At 38.7% G+C, this 16,029-nt stretch overlaps 1 protein-coding gene across 1 annotated transcript in view; it reads left to right on the forward strand.

Annotated features, from left to right (window-relative positions):
* Positions 1 to 12,669, forward strand: part of LOC119520734 (olfactory receptor 13A1-like) — a 70,802-nt gene extending 58,133 nt beyond the window's left edge. The window contains 2 exon segments of the mRNA XM_037818693.1: positions 11,979 to 12,494; positions 12,497 to 12,669. Of these exon segments, the coding sequence (XP_037674621.1) occupies positions 11,979 to 12,494; positions 12,497 to 12,669 (689 nt within the window).
* The last annotated feature ends 3,360 nt before the right edge of the window (positions 12,670 to 16,029 follow it).

Genomic DNA, 16,029 nt, shown 5'->3' on the forward strand with positions numbered 1-16,029 from the left:
TTGTATTATTAATGCTTTTGTGCCCAAATAAGAAATTTTTTCTTAGGGAATTGGTCTACCAGATATTCCCTTATGTTTGTTTTTAGAAAGTATAATTTTACCTTTTTTCATCATGCTATAACTAATGAATTATCAATACTTATGAAATATGACATAGAAAAGTTTGTGTTTTTTTCATATGCATATTCTATTTCTCCAACATAATTTGTTGAAAAGGCTTTCTTTTTGTTATTGAATTTTTTGGCACATCATCACAAAAATCACTTGCCTATAAATGGATGGGTCTATGTTTGGATATTTACTCTGTTGCATTGATTTATTTTTCTATCCTTATGCAAAAATGAAATTATTGTGAAATTGTAGCTCTGATCATTGTATTACTGAAACCAGGTACTCTAACTCCTCCAAATTTGCTCTTCTCTTAAAAATGTTTCTGTCTGTTACAGGTCTTTTGTGTTTCCATATCAATTTTAGAATCAGTTTTCAATTTCAGATTAAAAAATGTTTGCTAGGATTATCACTGAAATTGTGTTAAATCTACAGAGCATTTAAAAGAGGATTGAGAATTGATCTGAAGATGGCAGAGTGGTGAGGAGCAGAATTTCGTCTCTCCCCTAGAGCAGCTGGCAATTACCCAAGAACTATATGAAACAGTGTTTTGGGGGTCTCCAGTAACCAGTCACACATTGGACACAAGTTTGGAATTGGAGGAAAAGCTGAGATCACAGCGAACATTGTAAGTTCCCCGGACCAGGGGTCTAGCTCCCCTCCCCACCCAGACCTCACAGACTGTCTTGCTGCCAGCTCCCTGAAAGGGTGGGGAAAAAAAAACAAAAAACAGCAATCTGCTGAGGGCAAGAAGGGAGGCTCAACCCAGCCTCAACTGCAGAATTAATTAACAAATTAGTTAACTAACTTTGGAAGTTGGGGTGCTAAAGAAGGGCTGGGCTCTGAGAAGTGGGGGCACGTAAAAGCTGGCACCCATTCCCAGACTCCAAAAAAGCCATTTTTTCCCCTACATTTTGTCCCTTCTGGCTTCTCACTGATCCCTTATCTTTTTGAATTTCAATAGCCCCTGGCAGGGGTGGAACTGAAGTGGTTGGAGAGTAATTATCAGACAATAGCCCAAAGCATTTCTTTAAATGCTCTATTCTGACACTGACAAAACTTCCAGGCTGGGGAAAGACTTTTAAAACAGACTCTTTTTTTTTTTCCTTTTTTCTTTTTCTTGATTTATCTTCTATTTTTTTTTTTTAATCTAAAAGTAATATATGTGGTTATTTTCTATTGGAAAGCCCAGGTTGAGGGACTAGGCTGGGCTTCGGGGAGACAGAGTACCCACAGTGACTTTGAGTTCTGTATTCACTACTGAAGGCCTCCAACCCCGTCTTTAATTGGCAACTCAGGCTGACCAAGGAATTTACCTGGAGAGGCCCCAAAGAGGAGAGGGGAGAAGGCAATAGTGCCCCTGAGAGCCAACTGGAGTTCTGAGGATTGGGAGAGTGGAGGGAGGTCCAGCTCAACTGGCAGTCCTCCTTCTGGGAATTCAGGCCCCAGGGACTGAATTCAGATTCCAGCTTCAGTCAGCCATGCCCCTGACAGGATCAGAGTCACCAGGAGAACTATAGCCTCCACACCTCCTTACACTGGTGGGGGAGCTGCGGGCTGGCCAGTCGCCACCTGCTGGACAGGAGAGGAAAAGTACCAATTCTAAAGGCCTCATAAGAGGGTCTCATTCTCAGGAAAACTCCATACCCTCCCAATGAGTCCTGGACCTCACTAGACTGGGAAAATCTGACTAGGGTCGACCATATCTGAGTAGACCCACTCACAAAAAGGTTACATAGAGGCAGAGCAAGAAACAGAAAAAACCAGAGGGGAAAAATTCTGATCAACTAAATAGAACCTAAGTTAGAGGTCTAGAATAAGTGAACTGAATAACAGAGGTCAGAGAACAAAGCCAACAACAAGGAAACCACTAGGTAAAAGACAGAAAACAAGCTCCAAAATAAACTAATCAAGAAAATCAGATGCCTAGACAACTTAAGATAACAAGCCTTACCAGGAAACATGAAAACATGGACAGCCAAAGGAACAAACTAATAGCTCAGCCTGAGACACAGGAGTGGAGGCAACTAATGCTAAATAAATTTGATGAAATGAAGGAAGATATAGCAAAAGAGCTGACGGATATAAAGAAGACACTGGATCGACCATAAAGAAGAATTCATAAACTTAAAAAAAACAAATGGCAGAACTCATGGGAATGAAGGCCACAATGGAGGAGATGAAAAACACAATGGAGGGACACAACAGTAGATTTGAACAGGCAGAAGAAAGGATCAGTGAACTGGAAGACAGGTCATTCGAATTCATACACACAAAAGAACAGATGGTGAAAAAAATGGAAAAATATGAGTAGGGTCTTAGGGAGCTGAGTGACAACATGAAAGCACAAATATACGTGTTATGGGTATCCCAGAAGGAGAAGAGAGGGGAAAAGAGACAGAAAGAGTAATAGAAGACATATTCACTGAAAATTTCCCAACTCTTATAAAAGACAGAAAATTAGAGATTCAAGAAGTACAACGTACCCCAAATAGAATAGATCCCAATAGACCTACTCCAAGACAATTACTGGTCAGATTGTCCAATGTCAAAGACAAAGAGAGGATTGTGAAAGCAGCAAGAGAAAAGCAATCCATCACATACAAGGGAAGGTCAATAAGACTATGTACAGATTTCTCTGCAGAAACCCATGGAGGCAAGAATACAGTGGCATGCATATATTTAAGATACTGAACGAGAAAAACTGCCAACCAAGAATTCTATATCAGCAAAACTTTCCTTCAAAAATGAGGGAGAGATGAAAATGTTTTCAGACAGACAGACACTGAGAGAGTTTTGGGAATAAGAGACCCAGCACTACAAGAAATACTAAAGGGAGTGCTACAGGCTGATAGGAAAAGACAGGAGAGAGAGAGTTGGAGAAGAGTGCAGAAATGAAGATTATCAGGAAAGGTAAAAGGAGAGGAAAAAATAAGATATGACATATAAATTCCAAAAAACAAACTGGGTAGTAGAAAGTACTGCCCTTACAGTAATACACTAACATAAATGGATTAAACTCCCCAATAAAAAGACACAGACTGGCAGAAAGGATTAAAAAAACAGGACCCATCTATATGCTGTCTACAAGAAACTCACTTTAGACACAAGGACAAACATAGAATGAAAGTGAAAGGTTGGAAAAAGATATTTCATGCAAAAACAATCAGAAAAAAGCGGGAGTAGCTGTATTAGTATCAGACAAGTTAGACTTCAAAAGTGAAACAATTAAAAGAGACAAGAAGGACACTATATATTAATAAAAGGGTCAATTCATCAAGAAAACATAACAGTCATAATTATTTATGCACCAAACCAGAATGCCCAAAATTCATGAGGCAAACACTGCAATCACTGAAAGGAGAAATAGATACCTGTACAATGATATTTGGAGACATCAATACACCACTTTCATCAATGGATAGAACATCTAGACAGAGGATCACTTAAGAAACAGAGATGATGAATTGTATGATTAATGAACTAGACTTTACAGACATTTATAGAACACTACATCCAACAACAGCAGGATACACTTTTTTCTCAAGTACTCATGGAACATTCTCTAGGATAGACCACATGTTGGGTCACAAAGCAAGTCTCAACAAATTTAAAAATATTGATATTATACAAAACACTTTCTCAGATCACAATGGAATGAAGTTGGAAATAAATAAAAGGCACAAGGTCATAAAATTCACAAACATATGGAGGCTAAACAACACCCTCTTAGAAAACCAGTGGGTAAAGGAAGAAATTACAAGAGAAATTAGTAAATACCTCGAGGCAGATGACAATGAAAACACAACTTATCAAAACTTATGGGATGCAGCAAAGGTAGTGATGAGAGGGAATTTATTGCCCTAGATGCCTATATTAAAAGAGAAGAGAGAGCAAAAATTGAAGAGTTAACTGCTCACCTGGAGGGAATTAGAGAAAGAACAGCAAACTAACCCAAAAGCAAGCAGAAGGGAAGAAATAACAAAGATTAGAGCAGAAATAAATGCAATTGAGAACAGGAAAACAATAGAGAGAATCAACAAAACCAGAAGTTGGTTCTTTGAGAAAATCAATAAATTGATGGATCACTGGCTAGGCTAACAAAAAAAAAAAAAAAAAAAAAAAAAAGAGAGAGCAGATGCAAATAAATGCACTCAGAAATGGGAAAGGAAATATAACTACCAACCCTGCAGAAATTAAGGAGATAATGAGAAGATACTATGAGCAACTATATGCTAATAAACTAGACAACTTAGATGAAATGGACAACTTCCTAGAAAAGCATAAACAACCAACATTAACTCAAGAAGAAATAGATGACATCAACAAACCAATCACAAGTACAGAGATTGAGTCAGTCATCAAAAAGCTCCCAAAAAGGAAAAGCCCAGGACCAGATGCTTTCACATGTGAATTCTACCAAGCATGCAAGAACGAATTAGTACCAATCCTGCTCAATCTCTTCAAAAAAAATGAAGAAGAGGGAAAGCTACCTAACTCTTTCTATGAAGCCATCATCACCCTAATACCAAAACCAGGCAAAGATACTACTGAAAAAAGAAAAATTATAGACCAATTTCTTTAATGAATATAGATGCAAAAATCCTCAACAAAATACTCATAATCGAATCCAGCAGCAAATTAAAAGAATTATACACCCATGACCAGGTAGGATTTATTCCAGGTATGCAAGGCTGATTCAACACAAGAAAATCAATTAATGTAATACACCACATCAATAAATCAAAGTAGAGGAACCACATGATCATCTCCATTGATGCAGAAAAGGCATTTGACAAAATTCAACATCCTTTCCTGATGAAAACACTTCAAAGTATAGGAATAGAAGGGAACTTTTTCAATATGATAAAGGCATATAATGAAAAACCCCACAGCTAACATCACACTCAATGGGTAGAGACTGAAACCTTTTCCTCTAAGATCAGGAACAAGACAGGGATACCCACTATTCACCATTGTTATTCAACATTGTGCTGGAAGTTCTAGCTAGAGCAATTAGGCAAGAAAAAGAAATAAAGGCATCCCAAATTGGAGAGAAGAAGTAAAACTTTCACTATTTGCAGATGACATTATTCTATATGTAGAAAATCCAGAAAAATCTACAGCAAAGCTACAAGAACTAGTCAATGAATACAGCAAAGTAGCAGGCTACAAGATCAACACGCAAAAATCTGTAGTGTTCCTATACACAAGTAATGTGGCAACAAGAGGAGGAAATCAAGAAAAAAATCCCATTTACAATAGCAACCAAAAGAATCAAGTATTTAGGAATAAACTTAAACCAAGGACACAAAAGACCTTACATAGAAAACTATAAGAAACTGCTAAAAGAAATTGAACAAGACCTGAAAAAATGGAAGAACATACCATGTTCATGGATTGGGAAGACTAAATATAGTTAACATGGCAAGTTTACCTAAACTGATTTGCAGATTCAATGCAATACCAATTCAAATCCCAACAACTTAATTTACAGAAATAGAAAAAATCAATAACTAAATTTATTTGGAAGAGTAAGTTGCCCCAAATAGCCAAAAATGTCTTGAGAAAGACAATGAAGTGGGAGGTCTCACACTACCCCTGACTTTGAAGCATATTACAAAGCTACAGTGCTCAAACAGCATGGTACTGGCATAAGGACAGATATACTGATCAATGGAATCGAATTCAGTGTTCAGAAGTAGACCCTTACATCTATGGACAACTGATCTTTGATAAGGCAGTGAAGCCGAAGCAACTGGGAAAGAGCAGCCTGTTCAATAAATGGTATTTGGAGAACTGGATATCCATTTCCAAAAGAATGAAAGAGGATGTCCATCTCACACCTTATACCAAAATTAACTCAAAGTGGATCAAAGACCTAAACATTAGCACCAAGACCATAAAACTCTTAGAAGAAAATGTAGGGCAATATCTTAAAGATCTTGTGAAAGAGGTGGTTTCTTAGACCTCACACCCAAGGCACGAGCAACCAACAACAAATAGACAAATGGGATCTCCTCAAAATTAAACACTTTTGTACATCAAAGGACTTTGTCAGAAAAGTAAAAAGACAACCTACACAATGGGAGATGATATTTGGAAACCACATATCAGATAAGTGTTTAATATCTCAAATATATAAAGGAATCCTGCATCTCAATAACAGAAAGACAAACAATCCAATTAAAAAATGGGCAAAAGACATGAACAGACATTTTTCTGAAGAGGAAATACAAATGGCTCAAAAAGCATATGAAAAAATGCTCAACTTCACTGGCTATTAAGGAAATGCAAACCAAAACCACAATGAGATATCATCTCACACCTAACCGAATGGCCATAATCCAAAAAAACAGAAAATGACAAGTGCTGGAGAGGATGTGGAGAAAGAGGCACACTTATTCATTGTTGGTGGGAATGTAGAATGGTGCACCCACTCTGGAAGACAGTATGGAGGTTCCTCAGTAAGCTAAATATAGATTTGCTATATGACCCAGCTATTCCATTGCTGGGTATATACTCAGAGCAACTGAAACTTAAGACACAGACAGACATTTGTAAACCAATGTTTATTGCAGCATTATTCACAATTGCCAAGAGATGGAAACAGCCCAAATGTCCATCAAAGGATGAGTGGATAAACAAACTGTGGTATATACACATGATGGAATGTTATGCAGCTATAAGACAGAACAAAGACATGGATCATGTAGTAAGGTGGATGAACCTTGAGGACATTATGTTGAGTGAAGTTAGCCAGAAACAAAAGGACAGATTCTGTATGGTCTCACTAATATGAACAGACATTAATGAACAGACTTTGGGAGTTAAAAGCTGACAACACAGGCGACCAGGAGATAGAAAGAGGGCAGAGATCAGCCATTTGATGCTGAAGGACTACAGAATGTTTAGGAGTGATTGCATAGATCCAGAAATAGATAGCATAATATTGTGTGATGGTAGCATGATATTGTAAGTACACTGAACAAAGATATCTGTGAGTAAAGCTGAAAGAGGTGGGATAGGAGAATGTATGACACCAGAGGTAAAGATAGATGATAAAGACTGGGACTCTATAACGTGGCAAAAACTGGAGTGGCCAATGACTGTTACTAAATATACAAATATAAAAATGTTTTTGCATGTGGGAAAGCAAATGAATGTCAACCATGTAGAAATTTGAAAAAGGGATGGTATTCAGGAAAAAACATAATCAAAGCAATCTGGAGTCTATGGTCAACAGTAACATTGTAATATACCTCCATTAAATGTAACAAAGGCAATATGCCAATGCTAAATGTATATCAGAGGGGGATATATGGGCATAATATGGGATTCTTGGTAGTGGTGTTATTTGCTGTCCTTAGTAGTATATTGTATTGTATGACATGTTATTTTTCTTTTTATCAATGTTTCTTATTGCTAAAAAAAAATTTTTCTTGTAGTAATCAGTATGTTCAAGTGCTGATTGTGGTGATAAATGTACAACTTTATGATGAGACCATGAACAACTGATTGTACACTGTGGATAAATGTATGGTATGTGAACATAACTCTATAAAATTGTGGGAAAATATATATATAGGAGTAAAAGTGTTGGAGAAACATGGTGAGAGGGATGGTGCCTCACCAATATGGACTAACTACAATGTGTAAACTCAGAATTGAATCTTAGAACGTAGCCTAACATGGACACATAATTGTAAGAGACCCTAGATTGTAAGCTCTTACAGCAGTTAACTCTATCTCTGAATTGTAAGGCCTATCTCTAAACTTTGAGATGCTGATCCCCTAGTGTATGACCTGATTGGTCTCTGGAACAATGCCTATCTCTGAGACACCTGAAACTCAGAGCTAGAGCTCGACAGATATGAATGTCAGTATTAGTGCATACAGCCACTGTCAAAAAAAAAAAAAAAAAAAAAAAGCTGAAAAAGAGCCCAGACTTCAATTAGTGATATGAATGAAGCAGGTCTGGTTAAGACTAGGGCAAGCCAGACCAAAGGGTAAAGGTTGAAACTGATTGTGTTTTAAAACTTCAACTTTCATATGAGACCAAGGGAATAGATATCTATTTGGTGCAGGATCTAAATTTCTAAACGGTACAATTCTACAATCTATTTGTTCAAACACCACAATTGCATGGAACTTTGAATAGGAAGTGAGATACGGTAGGTTAGTATAGGCTGGAGTGAAATAGTGACACATCCTAGAGTCATTTGGGCAGATAATAAAAAATGTATTTACAGCCTCCCCCTCCCCAGCCCTGAGGATCTGGGGGAAGGTGCGGATGTGTTGGACATCATCACCTGGACTGGTGTTGATGTTGTCACAAACATTGGGACTGGCAGTTTGATGTGCTGAGCCCTCGAGCATGGGACTTGCCCTTATGAAGCTCATTACCACAAAGGAGAGTCTAAACTTGTATGTAATGGTGCCTAAGAGTCTCCCCTGAGTACCTCTTTGTTGCTCAGATGTGGCCCTCTCTCTCTCTAACTGAGCCATCTCAACAGGTGAACTCACTGCCCTCCCCCCTACATGGGACCTGACTCCCAGGGGTGTAAGTCTCCCTGGCAACACAGAGTATGACTCCCGGGGATGAATGTGGACCCGGCATCGTGGGACTGAGAGTATCTTCTTGACCAAAAGGGGGATGAAAAATGAGATGAAATAGTTTCAGTGGCTGAGAGATTCCAAATGGAGTCGAGAGGTCACTCTGGTGGACATTCTTATGCACTATATAGATAACACGTCTTAGGCTTTAATGTATTGGAATAGCTAGAAGTAAATATCTGAAACTACCAAACTCCAACCCAGCAGTCTGGACTCCTGAAGACAATTATATAATAATGTAGATTACAAGGGGTGACAGTGTGATTGTGAAGACCTTATGGATCACACCCCCTTTATCTAGTGTATGGATGAGTAGGAAAATGGGGATAAATGGGGGGGATGATTTGGGTGTTCTTTTCTCACTTTGATTTTTTATTCTTGTTCTGGTTCTTTCTGATGTAAGGAAAATGTTCAGAGATAGATTGTGGTGATGAATGCATAACTATGTTATCATACTGTGGACAGTGGATTGTATATCATGGATGATTGTACGGTGTGTGAATGTATTTCAATAAAACTGAATTTAATAAAAAAAAAGAAAGGAAAAAGAGGATTGACATCATAATAACATTCAGTCTTCCAATCCCTGAAAGTGGTGTATCACTTATTTAAAAATTTCTCTTAGGAATTTCTCTTGGAGTTTTAAACAGAGGACTCTGTTTGAATGATCTTTTCTTGTTAAACCTTTCAAGTTTTACTTATTTTCACTGGTCCCATAAAATGAGTTGGAAAAAGTTTCTCCTCCACTCTTTTATACCTTTGAACAATGTTAATGTTATTTCTTCATTAGATGTTAGCTAAAAATGCCAGTTAACCATCTAAGTAAAGATTATTTTTACAATGATTCAATTTCTTATACCATAAAGAAGATTTAGATTTTTTTCTATTTCTTTTTGTAAGGTTTTGGTAAGTTGTGTTTTTCAAAGAGTTATGCATTTCGTAAATGTTTTCAAATTTACTGCCTTAAGGATTATCATAATATTCCCCTATTATTTTGAAGCCTGTATGATCTGTAGCTATATTATCTCTTTTATTCTTGTTAATTGTAGTTACTTTTTACCTCTGTTATATTCTTAATTAGTCCTGCCAGGCTGTCATCAAAATTTCTATCTTTTCATATCACCAGCTTCTTTTAAATTTGTTTATTCTCTCTCCTGTTAGTTTGTGTTTCATTGGTTTCTTCTCTTACCATTATTGGGCTTACATTCCTAATCGTCCATTGCAGCAACCAGTAGAGTGGGATCATTCCTTACCTACTGTGTATTTTAGCAATGGTTCTTGGTTGCCTCCTCCAATAGATGAGTGACTTCCTCAGTTTCCTGAGGAAGAAGGAAACATTATTCACAACCATTGGCTTTTTCACACTTGCCCTTATGTATGGGATAAGCTGTTTGGTGCTTAAAGTCAACTTGGCAGGCATGGTTATCAATCATACCTAAACATGACAATATTTCAAAATCCTCTTTATTTTTAATATCTGGATATAGTTTTGCTTATAATGAAAATATTATCATTACTGACCATGCCCCCCAGTGGCCTATTTGCCACATCCCACAGTATTGGTTGCCAGAAATGTAGAGGGTACATTGGAGTAATTGTAGAGCAAGTAGTGGAGTGTTGGTGCAGAATGGTTCCTATGGAATTGTAACTGACTGGTCCCCTAAGGGGTATTCAGTTCAGAATTGCACCAGTGCAAATTGCTCAGATCATAAAAAATTAAGATGGGGAGTGCATAGCTACAACCATTCTGCACTTAATAATTCTCTCTATGCTCAGGCTAAATATCCAATTATTTGGCATGGTTTTGTTTGGTCTCCACCAAGACCTACTTTAAAACATTATGTTCAAGATACACTTTGGAGGCTTCCTATTAGTTTACATAATATTTCCTGATGGAATGGAAATTATACAGACAAGACTAATTATACTTTAAATTTCACAATATTAGATACTTTTGGAATACAAGCCTGTGTCAGAGACCCCTATGTGTTCTAGGTAGGAAACTTAACTATTAACACTGCTACTAAAGAAATTAACTGTCTGGACAATTGGAGTTGCTCATTATATACTTGTTTAAATAACACCATAAATTATAGCAACATCACTGTTGTAGTTCTTAGATGATGAAAGGGTCTATGGCTCCCTGTTTCACAGCATAGACTTTGGGAGTCATCACCTGATATGCATATGTTATTGCAAATTTTAGAAAAGGTATATAAAAGAACAAAAAGATTTCTTAGATTATTAATAGCTTTTATTATAGGTATACTAGCCATCACCACAACTGCTGCTGTTTCAGAAACAGCCTTACATCAATCCATTCAGACCACCAAATTTGTCCAAAAATGGCACAAGAATGCAAGAAAGCCTTGGGGCAAGCAATTACAAATTGACAAGGAAGTTAATGCTCACCTTGTAGACCTAGAAAATGCTCTTCTAGGAGAAGTTGAGAATCTACAGTATCAATTTAAGTTAAAATGTGACTGGAATACATTCACGTTTTGTGTGACCACTCATGAATATAATCACATGCTTTTTAATTGGAGTAAAGTTAAAAAACATTTACTTGGACACTATAATAATCTTACATTGGATATTCTAAAACTGCAGGAAATAGTAAGTGATATACAAAGTGCTAACTTAGATTCTCTTACAGAAACTGAAACTGAAACTATGCAAGGCATTGCTAAAGGCCTTGAATGATTAAATCCCCTTATATGGGTTAAATCTCTTGGTGGTGGGTTTTTAGGTAGTATTCTCCTGATCTTAATAATTTTGCTTTGTCTTTGTTTAGTCCTCAGATGCATGAGAAAAACCCTCTCAGACCTAAAGCAGAAAGAAGCTGCTTGGTCCATCCTGTCTGCATTGAAGAAACAAAAAGGGGGACAGGTGGGAAACTGAGTCTTCCATGTTGCCTGAGATGTATCTGGGGTGGTGGCTTAGAATGCTAAGCCATAGGCCTGCATGGAAGGCTATGCAGGCACACCTTGTAAAGATATGTGTCTTGTGACTATGGTGACATTTACCATTGTTCTAAACCTAGATTGTTCCTTCTGATATGCAACAGGATGTAAATATAGGTACCTGGTGGGCTCTGTGTGCCTTAGGACACTTAACATATACTCTCTTGTCTTCTGAAACAAATAAATAGCTGGAGTACAGGTGCATTAGCATCCACTTAGCACAAGATGCAGTGTGTCTCCTGCTCCCTTAATTCTTAACTTTGTGTCTGCATCTCATTCCTGCACCGTCAGCAACACTGCCCAAGATGCTGGTAGATCTGGCCTTGGAGAAAAACACCATCTCCTTCCAGGGATGCATGGCCCAGCTCTTCTTACTCACCTCGTCTGCATCTTCTGAGCTGTCACTGCTCACAGTCATGGCCTATGACCATTATGTGGCCATCTGCCAGCCACTCTATTATGGGACCCTGATGAGCCCGAGACCCTGCCTGGTGCTGACCATGGGAGTCTGTGTGATCTGTGCCCTGGCTTCCTCCATCCACATTGCTCTGACAGCACAGATGTCCTTCTGTGGCCCCAATGTCATCACTCACTTCTTCTGTGAGATCCCTCCACTGTTGCTGCTCTCCTGCAGTCCCAACCATATGAACAATATCATGACCATCTTGGCTGATGCCTTCCATGGATGCTTCAACTTCCTACTCACACTTGTGTCCTACAGCTACATAATTGCCAGCATTCTATGCATCTGCTCAGCTGAGGGAAAGCAGACAGCCTTCTCCACCTGCTTCTCCCGCCTCATCATGGTCTCTACTACTCAGCTGTGTTCTGTGCCTACATCAGACCTGTAATCAGCTACAGCCCTGAGAGAAGCAAACTGGCTGGAGTGCTGTACACAACCATAAGTCTCACACTAAACCCACCCATCTACACACTGAGGAACAAGGAGATCAAGACAGTGCTAGGGAAACTTCCCCTTTAGTAGACATTAAATGTCGTTCTTCTATCTTGTGCTGCCTCATGACCATTTTATGAGGACTATGACTATGTTTATAGAAGTATGACTAGGCTGTCACACTTTAGCAAAATCATCCCCAGCTGTGATAGTTGGCCTAGTTGGTGTGGCTTTGCTGGGTTGGTTGATTTGTTGGAATTGCATGGATGTGGTGCACTTGCCCCAGCATGGTATCACATGATGTGGAAATATAATAAATGTGTCAGCAGAACCAGAAGTACTTCTTCATAGGCACTCATCTTGCACTCTGGGAAACACACCCTCCTCTGGCTGACTTCTCAGAGAGCCCTGAGACTTAACACTGCCCCCAATATTTTCTTAATCCAGTCCTCCTCAAATGTGACTACCCCTGCCTTGCACCACAGCTCTAACTAAAAAGATTGACCAGCTGTACCATTATCTTACCTCTTTGGTCCCAAATACTGTCCCCACAAATGCACTGTCACCATTCATGCACTTCACCATCCATGCATTTGTCCATAGATGTCTATTTGTCCAGGATTCCCTTCCCATTAGTACATGTTCAAAACCAGTTTACAATCAAAGCCAGCAAAAATGCCCCCACTCAAAATCTTCCCTCATCTTCTGAGCCACAAATAGCACCTTGCTCTGCCTTGTGCAGTGCTATTTTCCAGGACCTCTTGTTGTCTATAAGACTAGGATACTAATTTCAGGCCCAGATCAGCATCACCATCAGCAATAAGAGAACTTTCATGTTGGGAGTGTCTCTGCCTATTTTGTCCAGGGTGGGGCTCCCTGCTCTAACACCCCCTACACCTAGTCAGTCCCGTCTGGAGATGTGTGTAATGGCACATTATTGCCCAACTCCTCAGCTTGTTCACATAAAATAACCCAATTCTGCATGCATAAATTCAAGTTGCATCAGTATCCAACACAAACCTATAACAGCTGCTGCTCCAGGTTCTTCATAAACCATTCTAAATGGTTTAACCACATTTCATAAAAGGTTGCTTTACAGCTCAACATGTGTGATATTTTGTACTAATGGTGTTCTGAGTTATGTGAGAATGGCTTTAGGTGAACTGGTTACATTCATTGTTGTGGGATGTGGGAGTAAGTCCATGGTACAGAGGTTAGAGTTCCCATTGTTGATTCCTTGAGTGAGGGTCCTGTGCTGTGAATGCATTTCTAAAATTGCAACCCTTCCCAAAACTAGGTGGCTTATAACAAGAGAATTGTTTCAATTTTTCTGAAAGTTAGAACTAAAAATCCATGTTATTGGAAGGTTCAAACTTCCCTACTGGTCTAGGAGAGATCTCCTTGACTCTTCCAGCTGTGGGTAGCTCCTGGAGATCTTGGCTTGTGGCAGCATCTCTCCAATCCCTGCCTCATTGCCATGTGGTCTTCTTCCCTGTGTCTCTACTCTGTGTCTGTGTCTCCCCTCCTTTCTCTTATAAGGAAAACTGATATTGAATTGAGATTAGAATTTTAAGTTAATTACATCAGCAAGAACCAATTACAAATAATGATGCATGAAGAGGTTCAGGTAGACATATTTCTCTGGAGATATTTTTTGATGCATATAATCTGCCCCCACCAAATTTATGTCTTACCACATGCAAAATACATTTACTCCACTGTAATAAATCCCCACACTTCAACCCATTACAGCATCTACATTAAGTAGAAAATCTCAACTAAATATTAGCAGATCAGAAGTCCCTTTTCGCATCCAATGAATCATGTGGATCTTGGATGAGACTCTGGGAATGATCTAACTTGTGGCAACATTTCTCCCCATAAATAGAATTGTGTAACTATAAAACAAGTCAACATTTTCTAAAATGCCTTGGTTGGATGGGAATTGATTAGACATTCCCCTTCCAAATGGATGAATTGGAAAAAATATGTCATAAATCTTAGGAAATTTCAAAAGCCAGGCAGGGAAAATTCCCTTCATCCACTAGTTTCCTCCATCAATGATGCCAATGTCTAAAGCAACCTTTCCACACAGGCAAGGTCACACATTCGTGTCTCTCAGAAAGATGAAATTTGACATAGCTGGAAAGATGCTAGTCTAGTTTTTTGTGATCTACTGTTCCTGTAGTCCTTTAAGGCTTCCCTGAGTACTTTTGAAAATTGTCTCTATACCAGCTGGAGCTGCTCAGCCTGGGCTCTTCTGTAGACAAGGATTCATTTTTGACTTATTTCACAGAAAGCCCAAACCATGCCATAAACTACATGGGAATTTTTTCTTCCACCCAAGGGAAGTCTGGAGAAAGGCAATCTTGGGCTGTTGGGTTGACCTCATGCAGACAGCTATAGTTGGGCTCCTATGTTGTTCCAGCCCACCTCCTTAGAGCATGAGGTTCTGTCACAATCACCTTACAGAGAACGTAGAAGCAACAAGTATGTGATGGTTGGGTTCCTGTGTCAACTTGACCAGGTGATGGTGCCCAGGTGTCTTGTCACACAAGTTCCAGACAAATGGTTACATCAAGGATATTTTTGTGGTTGGTTAATGAGCCAGAAGTCTGATTTATTAAATTATTAGTTTAATAAATTGCAGATTGCATCTGTGGCTGATTACATCTACACTCAACTAAGGGAGTGTCTTCCACAACAAGAGAACCCAATCAGTTGAATTTAATCCAATCAGTTGAAGACTCCTAAGGTAGAAGAGAGAACTTTTATTTCTTCTTCAGAGAGCCAGCCTCTTCTGGGGAGCTCATCAAAGACCTTCATCAGAGCTGCCAGCTTGCATCCTGCCCTGTGGAATTTGGACTCGTGCATCTCCACACTTACATGAGACATTTTTTAAAAATCTCATATTTACAGATGTCTCCTGTTGGTTCTGTTTCCCTAGAGAACTCTAATATAACTTAATATCAGGAGTGGGGTGCTGCCATTTGCAAATACCAAAAATGCTGAAACAGCTTTAAAATTGGGTAAGGGGAAAATTCTGAAAGAATTATGAGAAGCTTGATAGAAAATGTCTAGATTGTTTTGTAGAGTCTGTTGGTAGAAATATGGATGACAGATACTTCATGTGAGGACCTAGAGAGAAATGATGGATGTATTACTGTACACTGGAAGGAAGGTGACCCTTGTTTTAAAGTGGTAGAGAATTTGGCAAAATTGATTCCTGTTCTGTAACTCTTGTGAATTGGACCATGTGGAACAACCTGCTGGCCCAGCAGAATTCAACATATAGGAAAATAAGACTGAAAACCACAGATTTTATCAGTTGTTAGAAGCATCTCTTGTGGAGTTGATATTTCTGAATGGGGTGACCCATAGAGTCTATTGTCTCTTATCCTGCAATGTCTGTCCTATGGTCAATGTAGTCTGCTACATGGGAATGGA

Source organism: Choloepus didactylus, chromosome 26, assembly GCF_015220235.1.
Source record: "Choloepus didactylus isolate mChoDid1 chromosome 26, mChoDid1.pri, whole genome shotgun sequence".
Classification (NCBI taxonomy): domain Eukaryota; kingdom Metazoa; phylum Chordata; class Mammalia; order Pilosa; family Megalonychidae; genus Choloepus; species Choloepus didactylus.